The sequence below is a fragment of the Montipora foliosa genome, chromosome 4 (assembly GCF_036669935.1).
Source record: "Montipora foliosa isolate CH-2021 chromosome 4, ASM3666993v2, whole genome shotgun sequence".
Taxonomy (NCBI): Eukaryota; Metazoa; Cnidaria; class Anthozoa; order Scleractinia; family Acroporidae; genus Montipora; species Montipora foliosa.
In genome coordinates, this window is record NC_090872.1 from 7,445,170 (window position 1) to 7,472,669 (window position 27,500).

A 27,500-nucleotide genomic window follows, 5' to 3' on the forward strand; every position below is an offset into this window, starting at 1 on the left:
TCACTCGTCTTTTGGATTTCAGAGGAGGCCTCCCCCCCGCACAAGTCTTGTTCCTGAAAGCGCTTCCACGCTATCCTAACATTATTACAATGATAATCATTTTCTCCGTCGTTCAACTGTATGTTTTTTCTACAACACTATGTATGCATGATTTTCTTAAAAAACTGTATTATATTCGAGGATATATTGGAGTGCGGACCTAATGGATTTTACTTCGAATAAACGCTACGTTGACCTTTCGTGCAATAAATAAAGCGACAGTCGCTTTAATCGTCACGTTTGGCGAAACTGAAACGTCATGTCTTACAACAATTCCATTTTACATGCACACGAGCTCACATCGACTTTTCCGACTGATCAAAAATACCTTTAAGGAAATAGGCTATACAAATTGGATGAAGAACTGCTGCTCGTATGTTGTTTACTATTAGGTGCACTGTATGGTAGGAACACCGTATGATAGGTGCACCATGTGGAGGGTGCACCTCTTGGTAGGTGCACCGTGTGGTACGTATACACGGCATGGCAGAAGCACCGTGTGGTGCTTCCTGTGGTAGGTGCCACCCGTGGTGGTTTACGGCGTTCCAAACCCTCGCGGAGAGCTCCGCGGCTGCACACTGCGAGGAAGTCTGAGTATGAATTTGCATCTCGAGACAATTGCGGTATATTACATGACGGATCACAGGGAGTTGACAGGTTATCTTGTTGAAGTAAAGTATTATAGTTTTTTGATTTACGAGATCTCTGTTTTTCTGGGATGATAGGGTTTCATTATGATAACAACAAGCCACAGGTTAGTGCTCGTACTCTTTTCTGAAACTGCATGTTTGTTCACGAACGAAATGTGGAATTGATGATACATTTCTTTCATGCATGTTTGTGTGTTTCTTTGTTAGTCAGTAGTAAATTTGTTGTGTTTACTTTCCTATTGAAGTAACTTAAGCTTAAAAAAATTATGGCAAATGAAAAGTCGCGGTCAAAAGCATTTGATTGGGTTGGTCGTTAGTAATTTCTATAAATATTAACACCCTACTTTTCCTAGAAGAATGTATAATCGTTACAACAATATATTAAGCCAATCGTTACAACAATATATTAAGCCACTCTATTAACTCTGATTAAGCGTATTAGCTTACTAATCCACAATGTTTTGTGAAAACCCGGAAACGTCAATTACGTTATTTCCTATTAGTCTTAATTTGGGCTGGCAGTCAAAGAACTCATTCTAATTAAGTTATTTAAGCTTCCTCTGATATGCAGTGTATGTTTCAATGTGACATATTTCAACTATGTTTCTTTTAATCCCTTTTTGGGATACAAAGTAAACATCAATTGTAGAAGACTGAAAGTAGATAATGGATTTATTATTATTATTATCTTGTTTTCGCAATTGGACTTCCAATGGAACTTCCGTACTCCAGGAAGCTTGGTGACAACAAAGTCTCCTCAAACATCAATTATTATTATATATTATTATATATTATTATATATCAATTATTATTATTATTATTATTATTATTATTATTATTATTATTAAAGGGAAAGTACCGCCTACCGCCTGTTCAAGATACCTGAGAGTTCCTATTTCAACGTGAGGTCAAGGAGACCTACCATGTACTTAAGATAATTATAATGGAATGTTCTAGATAAGCGAGTTTGAATAATAGGACCTGACTATTGCCCTGCCTGTGTAACGAAAACTTGAATGTCTAATTATGCTTCAGGATGCAATCAACATTGCCTGTCGTAGGTTTTTGAAAAGAAGGCGGCCAAGCAGCACTGGCAAATGGTATGGCAGAGATCACTTTAGAATATTTCCTTTAAAGGGGCTAGGTCACGCAATTTTAGGCAATTTCAGCACTGATCGAATGGTCATAGAATTAACTAAAATATTAAAATAACTGTTCAAAACTATAGAAGAACTCTAACAAAACACAGGGAAGGCAAGAAAGAACATGGATGGACAAAACTGGAGAGGATTGAAATGGATTGAATTTGGGTAAATTTGAAAAACGTCGGCCCACCTTTTTTCAAATTTATATCAGTCTATATCAAAATGTCATTTACATAGCTGGAAAATCATTCTCAGTTATGTGGCCGTGATTTTGCAAAATGGAAGTCTCTTGCTCTGCCAATTTGACGTTTAGAGCTCATAATTAACAAAATTAAACAAAATTACCTAAAATAGCGTGACCTAGCCCCTTTAACCCTTTAAGCCCCGAGGGGTTCCCCATTGACGAGTAAAATCGTCTGGCGTTAGACAGAGTAAAATCTGTAAGTGCCATTTGGCACTATCGGGGCTGAAAGGGTTAAGGATATAAAATCATTGCCCAGAAAATATATCCCTACTGTTCAAAGTATACTTAGAGGCAGGACCAGAAACTAGGATTTTTTCAAAGCATTAGCTTATAGCATATAACATCAGTTATTAGTATAGATCTACATCCTTATCAACATTATAAGGAATGGGCAACAACATTATTAGCCAATGATCCTTTGAGAACTGTTATTTTATTGTGGCAGTCTGGTTAAAAAAATCTGTCAGATGAGAAATTTGCCTCGCAAGAAAATAAAACCCTATAGCTAGGAAAGACATAGCTATCTATTATTGCTGTAACAGCAAAAAATTTTCCTTGCTAACAAATTAGTGAAAGGTTTTTTATTATTGTGTTTTGTTTCAATCTAGGCTGTCTTTAGAGGATCGTCTTCAAGATTGCTATGTGGAATCCAATGAAGGAGCCCCTAAAGACAAGGTTTGTTTATAAATAATTTAAACATGGCATGTTCTAAAAGCTCATATTGTATGAAGATTGGTGTGCATTTAGGGAGAATGATTTGAAGTTAGTCACAATTTTAATATTCAATTCAAGTTGCTCATTCATGAGAGTTTATTTCCACAAACAGCGCTTTTGTCATGGAGTACGTCTGTTGGAGAAAATCGTTCTACAAGACAATCTTTCCACCCTTGTTGTGAATTTGTATCCAAGAAATGAAGGATACTCCTTAATGCTCAAAGGAAAGAATGGGATAGGTATGATATTCAAATTATAAATTTTGTGTGGAAAGAGGGAGAGTTCCTTTCCCTTAAACATCTTCTTGTTCTTGATTTCCTCGGTAATGGAAGCCCACTTTTAAATACACTGTACAAAAAATGCCTTGTTCTGTCAGTGGTGTTCCTAGCTAACCTCACATATAGATATATTCATTCTTGATAGGCAGGTACAAAAGTCTGTGCGGCTCAACTCACATTGCTCACCTTGGATGGACCTAAAAAAATACCTTATAGCCCTAATCCTTAAGTTAACCCTGGTGAAATCAGGGCAAATGTTGAATACTGTCGTTTTGGTTTATAAAACCATTTTTCCTTCGATCCGAGGTGAACAATCCAAGTTGATCTGGTCCAACTTTTGTACCTGCCCAATTGTTTATAATAATTTTGTCTAGTGAACTTAGAAATGTCAGTTAAGCAATGGTTGAGAGCTAAATTCACTGACTTCTTCACATTTGGAAGTTTGATCAAAATGCAAATTAACTAAGATTAGATCATTTTTTCAAGATTTCTTTTCCATAACATAACCAATTGGGTTTCTCAGTGAGAAGCCTGAATTTTTTCCTTTCTTCACCCTGGTGTTCTGTTGTCCTCTTGTAGCTGTGAGGTGCATAGAGTCATCTTACTTTTCCAAACTGATTTGTGGGAATTTACTCACACTGATCCTTTTTAACCCAGACCAATTTTACCCTCAATTAAAGGCATCCTACGATGTCCGAGGATGGACTGGGTTAACCAGTCTCCATTTATCTTGATAGTACTTTTCATATTTTGGATTCCACAGATTCTGAAACTGTGAAACTGCCCTACGAAGTAAGTGAACAGTTTACTTTAAAAAGGGAACTAAAGGCAAAAATTCAGTACATTTGTGAATTTTAAAGATGAGGGAAGAAATGAATACCATTGCACTGGCATGTCCCTATATTATCGAGGCCTTTTAAGTGGTCTTCGGATGTCACTTTGTCGCTCATTTTCCAGCCCACATGTCGCCTATTTGGCTAGAGACAAATGTCGCTGTCATTTTTTTGCTGCAATACAATTGTCGCTGTCACTTTTTCGCTAAGAATACAAATGTTGGCTAAACATGCTTAATTTTTGCATCCTGTAATTTTGTTTAATTTAAAGAGTAAAAACTTCCTTCCAGAAATTTTTTAAAATTCTGGGCTGTAAACCCTGACTTACACAATTCGTAAGTAGTTTTGGGTGGGCTTATAACTTTGGGGGGGGGGGGGGGAAGAGGTGTAGGGGGGTGTAGAGGGGCTATAAGCAGAAATGAGCTACGGAAGTGTTTATATGGTTAAGCCCTCGCAATATTAATTATTAATTGCTGTCATTGCTAGACACTGCTTAAGCTTAAATGCAACGAAGACCGTCAAAACCCTCTCTATAATAATTATTAGTCACTAATCACTGGTGAACAGTGTCAGACAACTTACCTTTCCTTTCTTTACCCTTGCAGCTCTAGCTCTTTTTGTCCTTCTTTTTGCTTTTTTTGAGAATGCTGTGACTGCTATGCAATTTTTTTAATGTTTTCCCATTTCACATACTCCATGTTAGCAAAAAGCGCCAGAAAAGCTGCACAGACACGATAAAAGTCACCGAGTTACAGAGAATCATGACTGACGTGACTATGTGTCGACCTTTGCACCAAAAAAGGAAATAAGAGACATAAGACACTCACTGCATAAGAAGCGCATCAAGTGTTTGAATGATGGTTTGTTTAATATATCTTACCGGTAATTTGCACAAGAAATATACATGAAGCAACACCAACAGAAGAGAAGATTTAGAGTCATGCTGGCCTGGTCAGTCATGTCGCTGTCGAAATAACAAAGTGAAAAGATGTCGCTTTGTCAAAGTTAAAAATGGATTGTCGCTGTCTCAAGTTGTCGCTTTTTTTCTGTCAGGTTCTGTCGGCTGTCAGTGTTCTGGAACAAGATTGTCGCTACATTTTTTGCAATTTTGGAGCGATGTCGCTTGTCGCCAAGAACCGTTGGAAGGCCTCATTATCAGTTACATGCTACCTCTCCTCCGCAGCTAGATTGCACCAACTTGGGGCACCTACTTGATTAGTTAAATAACTTTTTAGGTGTCTCAAACTCTACACCGTAACAACATATTAACAAACTTACTAATTCCCTTCTTCTTCTATTTTTGTTAAACAACATTGTAAAATCATTCTAACTTTATGTACGTAATATTCTGTGCAAGTTAAATAAAATTGACTTGACTTGACATGGACCCAATGCAAAACATGAAAAGAATTACTACCAGTACCAGTACTTTTATAATGCGTTGGTAATCTCATTCTCAGGGCGTTTCTCTGCACAGAGGAGAAAAACCATGGGAACGAAACTGTTGATGCATTGGGTTTGCAAATCTGCACCTTGACATTTCCATACTAACACATGAAATGGGAACTTTTAGAGTACTAACAGCTATTGATATTATCAAAATCCATGTTCGGTGTGATATAATTTCAATAATATTTTAATGTTGAAATTATTATTAATAATTATTGCTTTGGGGTTTAACCTAGATTATGAGATCGAGTTCAAGTTTTTTTAAAATTGAAACCAACACCAGAAAGTGTTAAGCACAATACTTTTGGCTAAAATAAGCCTATGGACATTCCCCAGTTATTCAGTGCCTGTTGTGATCCGTGGCAACCCACAAGTGGGAACACCCTGAAGCAGCCACTTACTGGCACCATCACAATGGAACACGGTCCAGTCGAAAAACACACTTACCTGCCCAGATGCTCGCCTCCACAACCAAGTAGGACAGAAAGGGTGGGGCTCAATGAATCTGCAACCATTTGAAAAAATGGCCTGCAAAAATAAGCATAAGCAAAGATTGCATGACCATGCACAAGCAAACCCTGCTGGATTCTGGGGTTCCCCCAAAATAAAGGCATGCCCATTTGCTGTAAAAAGGCATCAAGCGCCCCTGTGACCAAAAAATCAATTCAATTTTTCTTTAGATTTCCAAGATTTCTTTAAACTCCAAGCGACCAAAGTCTTAAGCCTTGATTTCAAAAATAATTTTCTTATTTAATGGTCCACCATCACTAACTTTATGATCTTGAGAGAGCTGGATCAAGGAGAAAAATGACATTAAAGGCTCACTAGTTTAAGAATGTAATGTGCACAGGGGTTTTTGGCTTTCAGACTTTTCAAATCATGTTTTGTATAATTATACAATAAGCTGCATTCACATGCTGAACTTTTAAGCTAGTGAGCCTTTGATGTCACTTTTCCCTGGTCCACCCCTCTGAGGTCCAGTCGGTCAGTTTTGAAGGTGAGTAATGGCGGACCTTGAAATCCAAAACTTACACTCAAAGTAAATGGCCTTTGGATCAAAATCAAAGCTCAAAGATTTGCCAGTAAGGTGTTAATTCAAACACACTTTCAAAACCTGAAAAAAAAAGAAAGTGATTCTTTTGATCCCAGGGCACTTTAACCTTGTCTAAATTACATTTAGTCTCATTTAACTCATTTTAAAATTTGATTTTACAGGAGTCAGAATTTCTTGATTATCTTGATGCACAGGAGGTACAATAAAAATAATTATTATAATAATAACTTGTACTATATTAATTATTAAACTTGTCCTTAAAGAGGTAAAAAGGATAACTTTTCAAATATGACATTGACATGACCTTTGAGGTCATCTTGTTAAAAAGTCCATTGATTTTAAATATTGTTATCAGTTATGTGCTAAGTTGCCTGGCCTATGAGTGAGTGAGGAAGCAGTACAACTAGTTATGTACTTGTTACAAATCCCACTGCTTTTCTCTTTCTGATAACTTAATCTTAATGAGGTTTGTATTCAACAAGGTGAACTCCAGCTTCACTTTTATTCAGACAACACTATACAATACAATACATACATACTTAATTGGCCGCTCCCCAGAGGGGCTTTTCGGGGCCAATGAAACACAATGAACAAAACGGCAGAAGACAACAACAACTTTTAAGAATCCCAGTTGGCCGGAGGCAAACCAGTTGGCTATTTACAAGTGCGGCTGAGAAGTTGAACCAGGGACTACCAGGAACGAACTCAACGAGTGATCAGAACAAGTTTTGAACCCGGGAACTTGGGATCTCAGGGCAAGCATCCTAACCACTAGGCCACAGCGCCTCCTACCTCCAACCTCAGACCTGGTGCCGGTTCCTGGAAGGAGGAATAAATTATACCTGATATAACAGTTATTCCAGAGACAAATCTGCTATTCTAACAGAACAGAATTTATTCCGGGAATAAGGGTATTCCTGGAATAAGGCAAATTTATCCCTGGAATAGAGTTATTACACCTTTCAGGAACCGGCCCCTGGTCACTAAGCAAACAACAGTAACATGCCATAATGTTTTGTGGCCAAAATAGCATTATTGTTCACTTGGGTACAAAGGATGTTTTTGGGACCAGCACAGTAATGTACAGTAATTAAGGCAAATGAAAGTCATTTCATTATCCACACAGTTTTTAGAAAGCTAAAGCTTGTCATTATTTTAAGGACTGTGCCTACTATTAAATTCAAAGGTATTTTTGCCCCAGTATATGGTTATGCAGGAATGTAGATCTTAACAAGTGTTGTTGAAATCCAAAAAGAAAATTGGGGGTAATGCATGTTTCAAAGATAATAATATTGAAGAATAATATTAATTTTGTAAAAAGCTTTAAAATACAAAGCAATGTATGACGTTTTTTTCTCAAATTGAAGCTTAATTATCTCTCAAAATGCATGGCTACCCCCAATTTTCTTTTTGGATACCAAGAGTACTTACTAAGATCTACTTTCTCCGGATAGTTTTAAATCGCACAAAAATATCACTGTATTAGTAATGATCACCAATAGGAAACTTGAGTGTCTCGAGATGTGCAGAATGTATGCGCAATAACAATAGTAGGCACTGTCCTTAACAAATAGATTCCATGTTCCTGTGCATCTCTGTGCAGTAATAAATCACAAATGACATCAAAATGTGGTAAGAACAAAAAAGTGGCACAATTGAGGCGATAGCCATTGTGTCATTGATGTTCTGACTACATTTCGACCACAGGTTTAAAACACAGGTCACATTCCAATCAAGATGCATGTATTATTGAGCTTATTGTATAATAATACAATGTATTATTAATAGATGATAAAAGCTCTGAAAATTAATATGAACTGGTAACAAATTCCTACTCCTTGCACTCGTAAGCCATTGACTCCTGAACCCCACCCTCCCCCCCCAGGGGTCAATGGGTTAAACATAGGATCTGAGTGGTTGAAAGTAATTGTATGTCCTCTCAGCCTCTCAGGAGCAGGTTGGCATATCATTTTCAGCCCAATTGCACATACTCATTAATTTTGGTCTGCAAAAGTTTTAGAGAGTGAAAGTTTGTGAGAGAGCAGTTGATTGTGTAATTAATAACCCCAATTGATTCTGTGTATTCAAAGTAATAATAATATTGTTTTTTACTGCTTTTTTTTCTTTGTTGCTTTCAGTTGCCTCCTATCTTGGTTGATTTGTTAGACAAATCCCAGGTATTGTAAATGTTTTAGTTACCTTTATTTCTTGGTTTTTTTGGAAGAAATGAAGGTCAAAGCACAAGTGACTCAGAGAAAAAACAAACCACCCTTCCTTCATCAAGTTTTAGAGTGCTTTATTTTAGACCCAGGGTGCATGGTACTTTGGAGTGCATTTTTGAGTCATTTTTTAAAACCCTTCTGCTTTACTCTGTCAGTATGCAGAATTTCTCTTTTTTTTGTTAGATATGTGTCCTAGGTTCAATTCCTGAAAGTGTCATATATTATGAAGGATGTTGAGTCCCCTCCCCTGCTTTTGAGAGGTTTTTGTCTTTGAGGTTCACTTAGAACTCCTGTTTTCCACACTTCTCATTATTAAAGACTTAAAGGCCACCGACAACCACAAGTCTTTGCAGGCGTGCAAGCTATCGGCACCATTTTCTGTAATACAGAAACTAGTATTTCTTGAAAAGTCAAATTCCATCGCCTCACATCGTTGTGTTTTGGATGCCCAGTAGCTTCAAACTTTGTTAATATTTTCCTTAATGTTTAAATATTGTATTTTTGGCATTATTTGGGTGTTGTGTTCGTGTTAAAAGCGAAATGAAAACTGTGAAGAAAGGTCGTCCGCCGAGGAAGGAAAAGCACCATGTTATTTGGCTCACTACTTCAACCTTAAGATTATGGAACGAAAGGAGGAAGGCGTTTGGATTAAAAAACAAATCGAACAGCGAATTCGCAGAAGTTCTTCTTCACGGGATGTTTCTGAAGCAAACCGGCCGATTCGATTGCCCGGATAATAACAACAACAAAGGCGCATGGACACTGGTTGTCGGTGGCCCTTTAAAACTGTGATCTGATTTGTTGTCTCCCTAATTATTAGGTGACTACTCCTAGGGAAACATATTGAGCTTAAATACAGCTATTATAATTGTAGGAAACAAAAGAAATTACTAGTAACTCATTTCCATGTTACCATATTTTTATCCAAATGTAGGAACTTTCTAGTTTGAAATTACATGTTGCACCAAAGTTGTAGACAATCAATATTATTGTTGGAACTAGCAGATATAGAATAACTTATGCTGGTTAAATATGAAAAATGTCCTTCTCTTTTTGGAAGTCTTGGTTAAATGTTTGTTGTTTTAGAGCTTAATTTTGTTGACATAATCTGTCTTTAATTTAAGTCTTTCTGTGAAAGTTGATCACCATTGTCTCAAAAAGCATGCTGTGTGGTCTGTAACACTATCAATGAAAAGGATAATTTACTTTTTGACATGAGAAATGTTTGCCGTTTAGAAGGGGATTTAAACCTCCAAGATTATGTGGGAGGTCGTGAGGTCGGGGCAGACAAACACTCAAGGTCTTTAAATAACTGAGGAGAAAGTGCGGCCTTTGTAGTGACATCTGCAAATGCTTACTTTCAAATCTTCTCGGATAAGGACGACAAACTGTAAGTCCCGTCACACAACCCTTCAATTTTCATAATCCTATGGGACGTAAAAGAACCCACACACATGTCGCAAAGAGTAGGGCATGTAGTTTCCGGTGTTGTGGTCTGTCTTCTGTGGAGTATTATGGTTGGGAGAGTAAATGCTCAGAGATGCCAGCTACACTAAGCTACTTAAAAATCCAAGGGTAAATAAACATATAAACGTGAATAATTTTTTGGGAGGGTAACCAGGAAATCATAATTTTGAGAACTTGCACCAGTTGTTGCATGATCCCAATGATTTGCTACATTAAATTAATTTGCAAAAATGAATGCTCCTAAAAACCTTAGTGAGTTCTTTTGAGCATTGAATGTGTTCTAACAAGAGACCTCAGCGAAGGAAAGGAAAGGAACTTTATTTAATTGTCTATTCTTCTAGCGCTGGAGCACTAATTGGAGACACTGTAAAGTGAAATCAACAAATAATGCAAATCAAGGCAAATGTTGGTTTTTGAGGAGAAAGGAAAACCGGAGTACCTTGGAGAAAAACCTCTTGGAGCAGAAGAGAGAACCAACAAACTCAACCCACATATGACATATCTCACAGTATTTGAAACCTCTTTCCCAAGAAATTTCAGAAACCAGATTAATCAAGACAAATTTTGCGTCAACCATCCCTCATTTAAGTACTTAAAAAACTCGCGCAGAGTGTTTTATCGGGTTTTAAACCGCTATGCTTCGCCTCGTGTTTTTAGACCCGATGAAACATGACCTGCGAACCTATCGAATGGCTTCAAAAACATTCCACAAAAAGTGTGTCCTTATATATGGAGTCAAGACAATTCTTCAAAAGTGAGAGGAAGATATAATTAGCATACAAGAAAAACAAGCCGAGCCTCATTACTGTTCTTTATATAAAGAATTCTATTAGATGAGGAGTGTTTTGTGAGGTTTAAAGCCCATACACATGACGTTTTATCAGTAATTCGATAGGCTGTTTTGCTTATGAATTATTAATGAGTTTTTGAATTGGATTTATATCTACAGTATGTGGGTCTGTTATATTCAGGCTTATTACTGTAATTTGTCTCTGTTGTATATTTTTGCTGTGGCTGTTTTTTCCTTGAACCAGTCTGGAGAGACATGGCAACATGTGGCTTCCTACCCCACAATTTTAATGTATCAACCAGTGAGAGTTACAATGTACTTACTAAAGTGAGAGTGCCACTTTTTTTCTAGGCTAATATCTTTTACAGTGGATGTGTCATTGTTGAAGTGCGAGACTATCGACACTGTTCTGCTGGAGGTTCTTATGACAGCAACTATGTGTTATTGCGACCCACTTATCAGGTACCTTACCGATTTTTCTCTGGTCACAAGTAATGATATATAGGGCACTGGAGTAGACACAGGGTTTTCATTTGAGGCCGTTAGCTGGACGTTTCGTTAGGTCGTTTCCCATCCCATGTCCGGTACTTTGATGCCAATATTTGAGGGGTTTGTTTTATTTTTTATTACTAAAATTTTTTTCTTACTTTTTAAAGAGAACTTGATTGAACTCCAGCCTTGCAGCCTTCCCAGGGAAACTGATTCTCAGATTCCAGAAACACTTGAAACAGTGTTTCTGAGTGTCCGATTTAGACTTCCTAGGTAGCTTACGCCTTGCAGTGCCAAAAAAGTGTCATGTCTGGTGCTTACAGAAATATGTCCGCTACTTTACAAAACTTTCGAAACCTGGTAGACATACAATTTGTACGTATAGTTTGTAAAGTTTAAAAGTTTAAAAGTACAATTTGGAACAGTTCTGGCTGGAGGTGACTTGGTATGATACAGAAACCTCCGGGTTTTCATATAAGCAATGTTATTTTAGTTTCCATTTATGCTTATGTTTACGTGGCAAGAACAATATCGCACAAGTGGGTGTGTTGAAGGAGTGAGGTATTGTTCTTGCCATGCAAACAAATTACATATAAAAGCAGCAAGATGATGCATACCTGCACACTCTCTCCAGCATTGTTGTGAACTTGATGACTTTTTCCTATGGCACATTAACTTAGGATGTGTCGCAGGCATCTGAGATAGAAGCTTATAAAGCAATTCCACCCAGTTTTCGGGTCTTGTAGCTTCAATACCATTTAGCCAAGTGCTTGGGACATAATAATTCATCTGGAGTTTGGTGTCCATTGTGCATGTATACAGGACTTAAATTTTCTCTTATGTGTAAGGGTGCTGAGCTTTCAGACTTTCTACTTCTTAGTAAGGTAAAGGTAAAGTCTCTGTTACGAGCCTGAAGGCCCATTAAGGCCGGCGCTTACCTCCGGTTTCCGTAGCATGAGGCGACTAGGAGTATTTATGCTCCCCCTGGATGGGATGCTAGTCCATCGCAGGGTTACCCCCAGCATTACACCGGTACCCATTTATACACCTGGGTGGAGAGAAGCACCGTGAGAGTTAAGTGTCTTGCCCAAGAACACAACACAATGTCCCCGGCCAGGCCCCGAACCCGTACCACTCGATCCAGAGTTGAGCGCACTAACCATGAGGCCACCGTGCCTCCCTACTTCTTAGTAGGCTACATTAACCACTCATTTTGCTCCAAACTAGTTATGCCACTCTGCAGCCTAATCAGTCAGTTTTGAATGCTGTTAATGGTAAAGGGGAAAGAGCATTCATAGTTAACGGTCTTAAAATATAATTTGCTCTAAATTTTCTTTTGTTAACATCAAACATCAAACAAATTTGATAAAGAGTTGGTCCCCATTCTCATTTTCTTGCCTTGGGGCTTAAGGTTCCATATCTACTTGGACAAATTAAAAATTGTTTTCACTTAGCTGAAAGTAGTTCAAGACACTCTAGTTGGACAGAAGCAGAGAGATAAGAGTTTTGCGTTGTGGAGCAAATGTAAATCAATACTCAAATTTAACCTCTCAAAAGTAAAAGTGAGAGTGGTTGAGTCTAATTTGTGGTGGTGCTGTCCCTAATTAATCCTTTCCCTCTTGATAGATGGCTGGATATTGGCTAAGTTCTTTTTTTGCGTGTTTATTTCGTTTTGGTTCATAAACACGCAAAAAAAGAATGAGGCCAATATCCAGCCATCTCGACCGAACAAGCTTGGTCAATAAAGGATTATTTTACTATATTGGATAAAACACCAAAAAATGATCTTTGATCTTGCGGGACCAAGCGAGAAATCCCGAACAAGCATGATAGCTCCATCTTGCCCGCTTGGGTAGCCAATCACAGCGCGGGATTTGGTTCATCTTGCTCAGTCACGGAGCTAGTCACATAATAACTACAACACTTATTGATTTTACTCATCAATGGGGAGATCTTCTGTGGATAGTAAGAAAGTGGACGGTTTTTATTTGATTGTGCGAAAGGCAAGTCCTCATTGTTGTTTGGGAGAATACACTCCCCCCCCTTTTTTACTGTTTTCCAGAGATCGGCATGACAGGAAGCTTCTTGTGTTCCAAACATGCGCGTGCTTGTGCTTGTGAATGTTAACCTTGTACTGATGCAAGACGAGAACACACATTTAAGTTCAGAGGAATTACATTTAAGTGAAATGTCATTTCATTAAGCTGCTGAGTCATTTTTTTTACTAGACCCTGGTGTGTGACATAAATGCCATGACAAGAGAATCACCTCTCTGGACAGAGGAGAGTAAACTATTGCTGGAGTCCAAGTTGTTATTGGCAACGGAGGGTCCCTTGTGTCTTGATCCTTCAATTCAGGTGGCTCAAGTTGCAAACCAGCTTCAGTTTAACAAGAACAAGTTCAATACTCAAGGAATTAAAAGGTACTGCTATCTAAAAGTTTGTTTTTTTTTTTACTTTAAGCAGGAAAGGGTTTGACTGTTGTATTAAATAGTGGTTTGCAATCCAAGAAAAACAGTGGCTGGAGGAGTAAGGTTTGGGAAAATAGAGTGTAACTGTCAGAATGGAGATTGGTTGGAACTGGTATAAAAGAGGAATTATAGGAACTTGGAGGGAGGGGTAGGATATGGGAAAGGTGTCTTGGAATTGGGAGCAAATAAGGGCAGGGTGGAGTGGAAGTGAAGAGTGGATATATACTGACTGAAAGCAGGATAATTGATTTGGAATCAGGAGAGAATCGCTTTTAAACAAAACAACTGGTCCATAGTCTCAGTCACAACTGTTGTAATACAGATGGAAATTTGCCCCCTCTCCCCCTTCAATGTTGATGTTTATGGGTTTGAGTGCAAGAAGTAAATGGCAAACATAACATTTAATGTTTGGGAGAATACCCCCTCTCCCCCCCTTTTTTTTTTACTGTTTTCCAGAGATCGGCCCAACAGGGAGCTTCTTGTGTTCCGAACATGCCCGTGCTTGTGCTTGTGTATGTTAACCTTGTACTGACGCAAGACAAGAATACACATTTAAGTTCAGAGGAATTACACTTAAGTGAAAATTAATGTCATTTGATTAAGTTGTGAAGAAGGAAACTTGACAAGATCTTGGCAAAATCCATTTAAGTCACCACTAGCAGTTATAACATGGTCCATTATGATCACATCCCAGCCAAGTGTAATTACCTGGACTGAGGCATAATTACCTGGTTTGTTCTAAACTAAAACTATAATATCGCAACTTTAAAGTATTTTGCAGCAGGTAACAAGTTTCCCCATTTCGATCCTACAGGAGCATTAGAAGGCACTCACAGGCATTTTGTAACAGAACTGGGTTGATGGCACTCAACAGGGCACCGTCTCAACTCAAGGTTATTGATTTCCTGTCAAATTACAAGAAGCCGCAGCCACCTGTCAATCTCCGCCCAGCGAAGATGCCACAGACAACTGATATGTGGAGGCAGAGGCCAAGGCAACTAACACTGCCTTCAAGGGTAGATGTAAGTGGCATTGGAAATATTTAAATTCAAGTATAGAATTGCCTTCTTTTGTTGCTCAAAGACTCCTATTCTCTCTTTCCATTGCATCAACTTCTAGTTTCATCCATGTTTTGTTTTGCTTATTATTTTGTTTTTGAGTTTTGGAGGACTACAGAAAAAATCATTATAAAATGTTACCTAGTAGTTGCTGGTCTCTATTTGTTGAGATCTATTACAAGCCTACCCAAATGTTTATAAAAATAATGAATGATCTTAAAGGCAAACGCTGGAAACCAGGATTGTAGTTAATGTGGAGACCAGACAGCTTAGTAATCAGGCATTGGATTGGACGCAAAGATGGAAAACTGGACACCAGAAGCAGCCTTTTTCAAATGTTCCTGCAGATAAGCCGCACCCCTGATTTCTAGCGACAAGTTTTGAGAATAAGGTGCAGCTTATCTGCGGGTGTTTACGGTACTTTATATACTTCCTATTGTCAGTAAGACACACCTTCCCCCTGCTCCAGACAATTTCAAAGGCCACTTAACCCCTAGCAACAATAAACACCTTTAGAAATCAACAATGCATTGATCAGACCAGGGAATAGTGGAAATAAGGGACAGTATTTTTGCTGTTGTGGTAATTTTTGTTGAGGATGAAGTGTACACAGATTTTTATTTGAGTTGTCAAGTAGTTGGTACTTATGCCTTGTTTATTCAAAATTTATACCCCATTCAGGTTGACTTATATTCAAAGATTATTGAACGTCCAAAGATGACACTTGACAACACACCAGAGTTGGTGCAGGAAGTCACACTTGAAGGTGAAAAGACTAATAATAGGAACTATTTCTGTCGTGTGACAATCCGGCGGCGTCCCACTGATCTGCAGTACTTGGGTGAACTTTACCTGGAAGAAGATACAAGTAGTTCACAAGCCACAACCTCACCTACAGATGCCCTTGACAAGTCAGGGAAGGCATGCCAGTTTTTCCTTGGAAGTAACCTTGGAGCACAAAAGTAAGTTATTACTTAGTTGATCGCTTGCCAAAGGGGCTTTTTAGGGCCCATGAAACAGATGTAGCACAACAGAACCACAACTTTCAAGAATCCCAACTGGTCGGAGGCAAACCAGTTGGTTATTTACAAGTGCAGGCAAGGAGTTGAACCCTGGACCCTGGAGGGACTACCATGATCAAATTCAACAAATGGTTCCAATGGGTGTTTAACCTGGGATCCCCGAATCCCAAGGCAAGTGCCCAAACTACTGAGCCACACTGCCTTCCTTGCTATCTCCCTTGCATCCCTTTATTTATATACAGTGGTGTTTAAGCTTGAAGATTGTGTGGCCCTGTTTAAATATTCAAGAAAGAGACAACCAGCTGCCAGCTGGGCACACAGATGTCCTAACCTCTGATAACCTCTGTACATTTTCTGGAACCAAGCAAATTATCAATTTATCTGTGATGAAAAGTTTGTACCCCAGTCACTCATGTCTTGTCTTAAAGCAGTCCTGTTCACTTAAAATCAGACAATTCTAAATGAAATTTAACATTTCCCTTAAATTTTATTAGTCATTTCAGGGTTTTTTTTTTGTCAACTGTCTCATTTCCTTCACAAAGGTATCTTCAACAATTTCAAGACTTGTACACTGAAGAAGGTCGCAAATCTGTCAAGATATTCACCTACATTCCTGGGCAACAACATGCGCAACTTGCAGTAGGTGCCAATCAGCTGTCATCACAAACACCTGTCAACAGCACTTCACAAGCTGCAACAGTCTCTGCAATATCTGCCACCATCAGCTCAAACAACCAAGAACTTAAGACAGCAGGGAAGGTTGCAATACCATTACCCTCTGCATCAAACACTGTAACTGTTATACAAGGAAGTAACTTAAACCTGCCATCACATGCCTCAGTATCAGGCAACACTACTGTGTCACAAGTGCCGGTTATACAAGGATGCAGTTTGTCGAATGTACGGACATATGGGCAGAAGCTAGCCATGTTTCAACAGCGAGGAACTGTGGTGGGGTCAGCGTCAAGTGGGACCACTGTTCCCTTAAGTGGGACGACTAAAATTGCCACAGCAGGTTTGTAAAGTGGTTTCTGTCTGTTTAGAAGTACTATTGGAACATGATTAAGCGAGAAGGGTTAGGGCAGAGGTGGGAGTGCCCACCCTCCATCAATGTGTTTGTATTCAGACTCAATTGGCATCATTGGGGTTGAATTATGGGTTCTCTTCTCTGCTCTGGGAGGGTTTTCTCTTCTACCATAGAAAGCCAACATTGATGGATCCACTCTAATATAGAAAGGATAGGCCACTGGAGGCATATGTGCTCTCAGGGAGCAGAGCGGCATGAAAAAAATTTGTACTGCCTTAGCATAACCAACAAATTATCATTTAAAAGATTTCTGTTTAGACATGTTGTTGTTGTTATTGTTTTGCTTCTTTTTCTTCTTCGTCGTCTTCTTCGTCTTCGTTGTGGTTGTCTTCTTTTTCTTCTTCTACTTCTTTTTCTTCTACTTCTTCTTCTTCTTCTTCTTCTTCTTCTTCTTCTACTTCTTCTTCTTCTTCTTCTTCTTCTTATGATTATTATTATTATTATTATTATTATTAGCAGTAGTAGTAGTAGTAGTAGTAGTAGTAGTAGTAGTAGTTACTGTAGTTAGTTAGTTGTTGTGGTAGTATCAGCATATTAGCAACATAACAATAACTTTTGCTGATACAATAACAATGTTGGCATGTCTGCAACTCTGCTTTAACTCCTCAGGAACAGTAACACAGTATATCTCAACAGCGCAACCAGGGACAACTATTCAAGTTACAAATGTCAAACCAGTTGCAGCAGCTTCAATTGCAAAGGCTGCTCCAACAACAGGAAGGAGAGTGTCACACCCAGAGACAACTCTGCAGTCCCCTACCACACCCAGTGCAGGTTATACAGGGGTTGTAGGAGCCTATATGCAGGTATGGCACTTGATAATATTGTTCTTTTTTATGTGTTTCCATAGTCTCATCTAAACACGGGGAAGTTGGGAGAATTTTCGACAGTTATTGACTTTTTTCTGTGTTTCCATAGTCTCATCTAAACACGGGGAAGTTGGAAGAATTTTCGACAGTTATGCAAATCCTCTACTGCGTCTCGGGTTTGCAAAAATGTCTTGAATTCTCCCAACTCGCCCTCGTGTTTAGATGAGGCTATGGAAACACGGAAAACGTCCTCTATTGCTTAAATGAATCATATGAAACCCATACAGTGTACATTATCAGATTTGTCCAGAAATACCCCTAATTAGATTCACAAAGTGTCCCCTTGCTCTTCCTCTTAACTTCAACATCACTGGTGTCTCGGAATACAGACAATTGATGTCAAAAAGTGTCTCCCAAATGCTGCTGCTCAAGTAAGGATAAACAGGTGCATGTACCCTAAGCTAAAAATAATGCTAACATGTACCTGCACTGTACCTTATTGTTGCAAATAGGCAGCAAAGGCTCATACTTGAAGGGACAAAATTGGTTGTGCATCTGATCAGGTGCATAAAATTTCTGGACATACAGTAAAGTGTACATTATTATATACCTGTACATTATTTGTTTATCAACAAGATATTGGCTTCAGGGCTGGTGCCTTTGAGGTTGATGGATGGTGGAGGTTGGTATATTATGCGACAAAAAGTGTTGAGACTCAATAGTCCATTTTACAGTTGTGTGCGTAGTTACCTGGCCTATGAATGTAAGTGAGGCTGGAGTTGACCTTGTTTTGATAGAAACCTTACCGCTTTTCGTATGTAAATTTTTAGTAATTAGCATGAGAACAACATCATTAAGTTATTAAACATAAGAAAAGAAGGGAGGTGTGTATCATAACAAGGTCAACACCAGCCTCACTTTCATTTAAAGGCCAGGTAACTAAGCACACAACTGTAAAGAGGTCTATTTACCCTAGAAACACATTTCCTCTATACCAGTGCACCAAAAGCTCTATTCCAAAAAACCCTCCCCCCCCCCCCCAATCCCAAGGTTGTCTTTCTTTAGTGTCTATGACACAATGTTTTGAAACATCAATTATGGGAGTAGGCAAGAAGTATCACCAGTCATGTTGCATACAGTGAAAGTGTGTCAGCAATTTTGTCATAGGCATCAATCCTGCAGGAAAATGAAGAAGAATAATTTAAAGAACAATCCATTGAGCTAGTGAGAGGGATCTCCTGTTCTTTAGAGTAGTGAAGTTTGCATGACAACAAGTTTAAAAAATTGAGTCCTATAAAAGGAAATCAGATCAAAGTTAGGGTGGTTTTCACATGAGGTTTACTCAAAAATGACCCTATTCGACTGAATGTTGTTTATTGTGACAGCCTGTAGTTGGCCCCGGAGGAATGAGTGTCACCGTCCCTGCTGGTGCTACTGTCACTGTTGCTGGGGCAACCCCACTGGTTCCAGTGTCCAATAGTGTAGCCATTGCATCAGGACCATTACCAGCTCAGTTTATTGGTTTAAAATCTAGCAATCAGAATATCCAGCCTGCTCCAGGAACACCTCTAACCTTACTCCAGGTAGTGTATTAGTTATTAGACTCAGGGCTTGAAATTAGCCCTTTTGGCAACCAACTGAGAAAGATAGGCTGATCTTTCACAGACCAGATCTGAAATAATTAGGGTCCATAAAACAAAAGAACAAAGCGAACATAACAATACCTAAATAGCAAGGCCTAATCGGAATAACAATATGGTTCTTTTGCCCTCCGCCATTTCAGTCCAGTATATGAAAGTCTCACCCAAGTCACCAGAAGGTATAGGAGCCCCAAAGGCAGAAAAACAAATTCAAAACTTTCTCTTAACACTCTCTGCAAGACAATCTTACCACATGCTTAATGTGGAAGCAAAATGTAAAGGAAGCAAATAAAACTGCCGAACTTGTGAAATTGAGTCTGATATATTCTGTGGTGTTTTTGTCATTTTGCTTTCAAAGAATCTGAAGAAGTTTTTGATGGCTTTATATTTTTTGGAGATGATCAAACTGCAAAGGCTTAAAGTTGAGGAGCTTTTCAGTTAAACGTAGATTTGAAATTACTTTGTGTATCACAAGATGCTAGCCTAGGGAAAATCATATAAAAATCAACACTCATTTGTTCAAAGGTCAATAAAGCTAATCCTGGATTACTGGAAACGTAAATTGCAGTTTATTTACTGACCTAAAAAAAAAGGTTCCACAAGAATTTCTCTCTGTCAAGTTTGACTTTCCTTTCCTTAAGCATAAAACGACATTGTCAAGGGGTGATGTAGCAGCTGATCCAAAGATTACTCACCATTGGTTCACAACACTGACCCCAACCAATAGCTAAATTAATAGAAAGAATGACATATCATTGTTTCCTGCAAGGGTTGCAAACCAATGGTGAGTAATCTTTGGATCAGCTGCTACACTACTGTTGTCAAGGCCATCTTTTAAGAGCAAAATTGAAACCTTGGTAGGCATTTTATTGCAGATTAGTTAATTGGCTTTTGAATAAATGGCTCCATGTGTCAAGGAGACTAAATGTAAACTAGGTCAGCAAAGATTCCCAGGTACACATACTCGTATCATTGACCTCCCTTTTATGCAAGAGCGTTATTGAGCAGGGATGTCAGGGATAGCACAGTGGTGAGAGCATTTGTCTCCTACCAAATAATATGGCCTGGCTTGATTCCCAGACTCTGAGTCATATGTTAGTTGAGTTTGTTGGTTCTCTATTCTGCTCTGAGATGTTTTTCTCTCTGTACTCCAGTTTTCCCCTCTCCTCAAAAACCAAAAGTTGATTTGATATCTTTACAGTGTCCCAAATTATTGCCTCCGTGCTAAGTATACTTGATGCTTAAATAAAATTTATTATCACTATTTGTATTATTTATACAGGTTTTGTACTGTCAATGAAAGTGTTGTTTTCCTCTTCCTGTAGGGTACCACCACCATCCAAACACAACAGGCCCAGATAGTTCACCAGACCAGATCACCGTCAACCACATTTACAGTAAGTGAATGTCAATATGTTGAAGGAACCTTTTCCTAGTATTGTTTCTATGTGTAGAGAGAGAGAGAGAGAGAGAGCTCTGTACTACCATTGTGACCTTCAAAATACAAAATGTTTTTCCTTGAGGAAATTTGCCTTCTATTCTGGGAGGCGTGGTGGCCTCATGGTTAGAGTGCATAACTCCGGATCGAGTGATTCGGGTTTGCGCCCTGGCCAGGGACATTGTGTTGTTTTCATGGACAAGACACTTTACTCTCTCCCTCCAGGTGTATAAATGGGTACCAGCAAATTTAATGCTGGGGCTAGCCCTGCGTTGGACTAGCATCCCATCCAAGGGGGAGTAGAAATACTCCTAGTTGCTTCATGCTACAAAAACCGCAATAAGCTCCGGCCTAATGGGCCACTTGGCTCGTAAGCAGACTGTAAGTAGTATAGAGGATAGGAATCATGAACGGCACAAGGCACATTTGGGGGCTCCATGTGAGGACTATAGGAGGAGCTCAAGGTCCACATTGATTTCTTATTTGGCATTTACTGTTGGTGCAAAGAGGTTGCCTTTTTTTACATTTTGAAAAAGATGGGACCATGGTATACCTTTCAATAACATGCAGACTCTAAAGTACAAATGCGTTTTTCACTACCGTCAATCAAATGTTCGGTGGCTCCTCCCAGGTTCTGACTATGTTGACTGAACTGGGCTCAACAATGTGATTTGATTACTGCACGCTCGACAGTAGTCGGAAGCTTGGAAGAGCTGCCAAACATTTGATTGACAGTAGCAAAAAATGCATTTGTCGTTTGACCTTTGAATTTAAGAGTCTGCATATTATTGAAAGGCGCAAAAGTGCCATGGCTGCAGCAAAGTTTTCAGAAGATGTTCTTGAGGTGTTTTATGGCTCAATTCCTGAAAAACAAAGCAGAAAACTTCAAATTCCAATTATTTGCACACTAAAACTAAGGTGGCCAGTTTTGCATTTTGATAAACCTGAGTGTGCTTAGAGAAACCATGAAGACAATTGGCTGCAAAGTGATAAAGTGCTGGTGCCAAATAACTTGGAAATCTCTAAATGACAATGTCTTTACTGAATGGCCAATAAAAAATGGCAGCCAAAGCCTGCATTATAAATTCCAAAAACACCAAATTCCAGCTCTTGAACAGCCAGATCTTATTTAAAAATGGATTTGTAACTATGTGCGACAAGATTTCAAAACAAACATATCAAATTTGATGCCAGGTGAATGTTTATTTTCAAAAAACATACAACCAAGTGAATAAAATATGCAAAGGAAAAATACCACTCGGTTTGTTTTCCGTATCTGGGTTTGCCGTAAGCTACTCGTGTTTGTTTTGGCTACATTCCTGAGTTCCATAACAACCGTGCATTCCAACGACCCATAAGAAATCAAAGTAGGAATGCTCGGTTGCCATGGAACTCTGCATTGTAATTTTCCAATGATACAGTGGTTGCCAAATATGTCAATTAATATTTTATAAAGTATTACTGGGTGCAGTGTTAGCAGTGTCGCTCAGTTTGAACAAGATGTCTGGTGATGATGTTAAAATGTTAGATCTTGAATTTGATAACGGTACCAAAGCTGATAAGAATTCAACAATTTAACACCAAGAGAAACAGTAATCCAGTTTGTTGGATCATTGACACAAGGCCCATAGAGTTAAGCTAAAGGAATATTATTGATACGCTATGCAAAAGAGAAGATGAAGAGAAAAAAAGCTATTCAAGCAAAGAAGTGATGACCAAGAATGTAATAAGCACTTTAAAAACTAACTCAAGCTTGTGGAAAAAGCTCCCGAAGAAATCTGACAAAGTGTTACAAGAATCTCTACCCATTGTGCAAGTATGGCCCAGAAATATTTAACTGAAAAAAAAGAAACCTCCTTTTAGCTTGCAGCAACAATAGCATAGAGTGTAGGAGTCCAGGGTAAATACCAAGTGAACCATAAATGAGGTAATGAATGGGGGTTGCAAGCGATGTCTGGGGGAAGAGACCAGAGTCCCCTATTTTCCACATTTGGGTTGGTCCCCGGAATCCTATACTTGATGCTACTGTATGGTTTAGTGTTATTCATAGTCTCTATTTGTGTTTACCCTGACAGATTCCAGGTAATTTGGTTCCAATAACTCATATAAAATCAGCTACTGGTGCAGCTATCAGTGCACAGATACAGACAAAAACATCTCCTCAGGGTACTCCTGCTGGGCAACCAACCCCAATCCTGCCAAACACACCAATCTCGCCTCCCTCAGGAATGACAACTGTGACGCTGAACACGAGACCCATACTGCCTCACCAGCAGCAACAAAGGAAGATAACTGCCGGTAAGCTGGAAGAAAGTGCTGCTTCTAATAACGGTAGCTAATAAAGTCTCTGTTTTTCAGGATTAACTAAAAAAAGAAGCATTACAGGTGCAACCTGTAATTCAAACTGCTTTTTTTTTCCGAGTTCAATTCATGTGGTATTCTGGCCATAAATACAACTCTGAATTGTATGTAAGTTACATTATGGCCCGTTATTCCCAAGACTTTTGGATAAAGCAACAACAGCAAAGTTTAATATCAGCAGGCTGAAATTTATATGATCAGCTAGATTGGCCTATCACAGTACAGTATGTGTACTGTACCACCTGTCATCAGTTAAATCTTTGTAGAATAGGGAAAGAGACTTAGTTCCAGTGGCTGAAAACTGTCATGTACAGTAGACATAAAATACTATGGGGTGTTTTCTCTTTTTCGGTCACTTCACCATCTCATACTAAACAGGCGCAGGGACATCAGCAACAGCCATAGCTGCACTAACATCGACAGTCAACCGTACCACGACAAACCTCCAACCTCTTGTGCCAATTGGAACACAAATACCACAGCCGCAATTCCAAGTACGAATGGTGCAATTTCCACAACAAGGTGGGCCAGCGCAGATCGTGCAGTCGCCCAGAGGAGGAGCCACACCTGTCCAAATTCACTCACAACAGGCGCAAGTGGTGCAAGGCTTACAACAGGTAGGAGTTCAGTTGCCTGTAAGGAAACAGTTGTTTAAGGAAGGTGCCTACTATTGTAGCCTGCGTAGCATGGCACTTTTGGTTGCTAAGTAATAAAGGCGGGCGAGGGCAGAAAAACCGCGAGGAGATTGGGGCAGGAGCAACTGCTTCGCCACTCGTGCGCCCGGCTCGACAAAAAACCGCCATGCTACGCAGGCTACTATTGTTACTGCGCATACGTTGTGCACATCTCAAAATACTAGGGTTTCCTATCGGTGATGCTTACTAATACAGGGATATTTTTGTGCGGTTGAAAACTATGCGGAGAAAGTACTCTTGGTATCCAAAAAGAAAATTGGGGGTAACCATGTATTTTTGAAAAAGAACTCTGTACATTGCTTTGTATTTTAAAGCTTTTTACAAATAGTATTCATCGATTATCTTTGAAAAGTGCATGGTTACCCCCAATTTGGATTTCAATAACACTTGCTAAGATCTACATTTCCCGCATAATCATAAACCAGGACAAAAATACCTTTGAATTATTAGGCAATGTTTATTTTTAGAGGAATGTTGTGAGACAGGGGCTGTGGTTTACATATTTTTCATCCAAGACTTGAAACTCAATTTCCTGTGAAGTTACCAAGGATTTGCAGATGTAGTTATACAAAGAATGCATGACTGTTCTCCTCAGTTACTTTATGACCTTAAGTGTTGGTCTTGCAACTTCCTGCACAGGAGGCAGAAGTAGTCCTCAAACAGTTTTGTTAAGACAGACTGGACGAAATTGTAGCCGCCTGTTGGCCACAAAATTTGAAATCGGTTGTTTTTGGTGCATTGGTGATGAGCTGCTAGTAATTTTGACCCGTGACTACAGTAACTAGATTATTTATTGCATTATACCACAATGGCAGACAACAATGCCAAAGACCATATACCCCATTTTTCATGTTGAAGAGATGTATGTTTGGTGTTAACTCTGGCCAGGGACACCGTGATAAAGTCTGCATGTTCCTCATAGAGGCCCTCCCAGGGGTTTGGGGAAGAAGGGAACATGGCTTATTTGAACTGGGGAACAGTGACAAAATATTTTAGGGAACAAAAACAATTTAAAATTTAAAGGATCACAAAGCTGGTAACAAGTTAACAGTCCCCCCCTACCAGGTAGGTATTACCCTCTAGGAAAATATAGTGTAAACAAGACTTTTGGAAAATTATCTTACATGACTGTATTAACTCCACTGTTCTCATATTAACTAGGGATCTTTGGTTTTATTATTTCATAATTTTTGGCAATAATTATTTTGTTTTCCTCTTCAAAAGATTCAAGGCAAACAAGTTGCAACAGTGAAAGTGGCCCAGCAAACACAGGGTGCCCAAACAACAGCCAGAGCACAGGGGAGGTCACCTGCTCAAAGACGAAGATCACAGAACAAATAAATTCTCCAAAAAAAGTATAAAAAGACATTCATGTGAGAAGCCTTCTTGCAATGGATCAAAAATACTCAGTAGTAGTCTGTTAATGCAACAGCCACGATTGTTGGCAGCAAGTATGCATTATTTATTGGTGCCGGGATACCATATTTGTCAATGTAATATAAAAGCCTATCATTGTTTTACCAAGGTAGAGAGATTTTTATATTTTTATCCCATGTTGGTTTCATTGAAATATCAACAAAACCAGGAATAAAGAGAGCTGCAAGGAAACAATCGTGTAGGACATTAGAGATCTAACGAATTATCATGATGGTAAAAAGATTTGATGACTGGTGTTTTGAAAGTAAAATTAGCCATTTTTCAGAGCAAATTGAAATATTGTGGGTTGTTTGTAGTTAGAGTATTCTAGGTAATACCTTCATACTTGCCCTTGTTGCAAACAATGTCTAACTGACTGACGACGAACTCCAAATCGCAGGATACAGTGCCCTTACACCTCTTATGTCATAGCTAGAAACACAGAAAATTAAAACTACTGCATCTTCTTTCCAGTCTTGTAAAACGAAATGCTGCAACTACGGATAGTCGTGATGATGTACAAGTCATGTAATAATGTACCCATAAGAAAGATGATGTCATTCTGAGTTTCTTGGCAATCCTGGGGAAAAGGGGGGGGGGGGGGGGGGGAAATAGACAAATGAAAAGAAGAAAAATCACTAGAATTTGCCTGTTGACAAGCAACTAGAATATCAATAATTAAGTTGCTTTCAACCTTATTTATTTAAATGATAAGAATGACTGAGGCAAGCGCCCTGATGTTTCTCGCAAAGTGTCATGACTACAATTCTTGGTCTTCATCCACGTTGGTGTACAAAACAATAGAAAATGTACCCACAAGTTTTGCATAATATTAGAGTCAAATTCCCAAAAGATGTTTTACTGCATTGTTCTGTACACCTGCATGATGTCTTGAAAAACACAGTCTTTATTGAAAGAAGATGATTTAACTGTCCTTCAGAAAACTTAATAATGTCATCTATCAACATCAACACAAGCTGTTTGTATCAGATCTCTGACTTCCTTTCCTCTTGTTACTGCTTTCTTGTAACATTCTTGAAATTTGTGATCTGGTAAAGGCGATCCTCCTTGAAATAAAGAGAAAAGAAAAATGTACTCATTTTTAAAATTTTCTAAATGTATACCGCCACAAATACCACACAGACTTCTAGCTGCTGGTGGCTTACTAAGCGACCCATAATTATACAGTTCCAAGTTCAAATGAAAAAGGAGGTACTTATATTAACTTCAGTGAGGAATGGGTTATGCTCGGCTTGGCTTCACTGAAAAAAAAACAACAAATTGACTTTGTGTACCACTCTGGATTTGTAGATTCCCTTAAACCTTTATAGCCTTTACGTTGCTATGCAAAATGTTGATAAGGAATTCCCTGTGTCCCCATGTATACTTTAGTGGACAACAACTGCCAAACTAAATTTTTACAAACACTGATACATGTAGTTGAAAATTAATAACATGCTTCCTTTGTGTTAAAAACTAAAAGAACTATGATGATTTACAACCTTATATTAAGGGTGCGTTCGATTGACCATATTCAATTCCAGAATAGGAATAGGTGGAATAGAAGTTAGAAATCCTTCATTTTTATAGAGATTCACATTAAAATTGTCAAAAACCTGTCAAAATGCTATTTTTAACATATTTTTATTATATCCTTGTTGCTTCAAAACGCCACACATATCCTTTTAAATCATCACTTCACATATTCTTATTGCAGAATAGGGTCAATTGAATACACCCTAATGTGCCAACAAGGAGAACTCAAAATTAATGTTAACCTGGTTTATGAACAGCAGCAATTTTTTCATCATCCGTCACAACTATTGTGACAACACCAGTAAGGAGGCCTTCTTCTTCATCTGTTGGGTCAGCAAACAACACTGAACTATAGATATGATTAAATCATAACACTGTTATACTAGCATGTTCCAAACAAAAGTCTTGTAAGTCTTAAAAAGACTTTTAGTTAAAACTATCTGTCTTGCCAGAGACAGTCTCTTCTTGAGGGATGGAAAATCCTCCTTAAGGTGAATGTCAACCAAGAAAAAGGATATTGTTTAAAACCAAAAGGACCACAATGAGTACCACAGTTAACTGGGTGAAAAAATGAACCCTCAAGATTCTATACCT

General features: G+C 38.7%; 2 protein-coding genes across 3 annotated transcripts in view; one reads left to right on the top strand and one right to left on the bottom strand.

Annotated features, from left to right (window-relative positions):
- The first annotated feature begins 676 nt into the window (after positions 1 to 676).
- LOC137999688 (transcription factor SPT20 homolog) lies at positions 677 to 26,027 on the top strand. Its single transcript, XM_068845542.1, has 18 exons — positions 677 to 793; positions 1,725 to 1,789; positions 2,687 to 2,753; positions 2,905 to 3,031; positions 3,834 to 3,862; positions 6,568 to 6,603; positions 8,545 to 8,583; positions 11,237 to 11,347; positions 13,603 to 13,796; positions 14,659 to 14,866; positions 15,584 to 15,864; positions 16,467 to 16,939; positions 17,621 to 17,817; positions 19,206 to 19,403; positions 20,786 to 20,857; positions 22,974 to 23,196; positions 23,638 to 23,876; positions 25,179 to 26,027. Exons 1-18 carry the CDS (start codon positions 758 to 760, stop codon positions 25,293 to 25,295), a joined length of 2,712 nt encoding a protein of 903 aa, XP_068701643.1. The 5' UTR covers positions 677 to 757; the 3' UTR covers positions 25,296 to 26,027.
- Positions 26,028 to 26,077: 50 nt separating this feature from the next.
- Positions 26,078 to 27,500, bottom strand: part of LOC137999689 (exosome complex component RRP43-like) — an 11,208-nt gene continuing 9,785 nt past the window's right edge. The window contains exons 10-11 of one of the 2 annotated variants that reach the window (XM_068845545.1): positions 27,149 to 27,255; positions 26,078 to 26,434 (exon numbers count right to left, since the gene is read on the bottom strand). In XM_068845545.1, the coding sequence (XP_068701646.1) occupies positions 26,325 to 26,434; positions 27,149 to 27,255 (217 nt within the window). In that variant the 3' untranslated portion in view covers positions 26,078 to 26,324. Of the gene's footprint in view, positions 26,438 to 27,148; positions 27,256 to 27,500 lie in introns of both variants that reach the window. The other variant, XM_068845544.1, reaches the window with a different exon arrangement.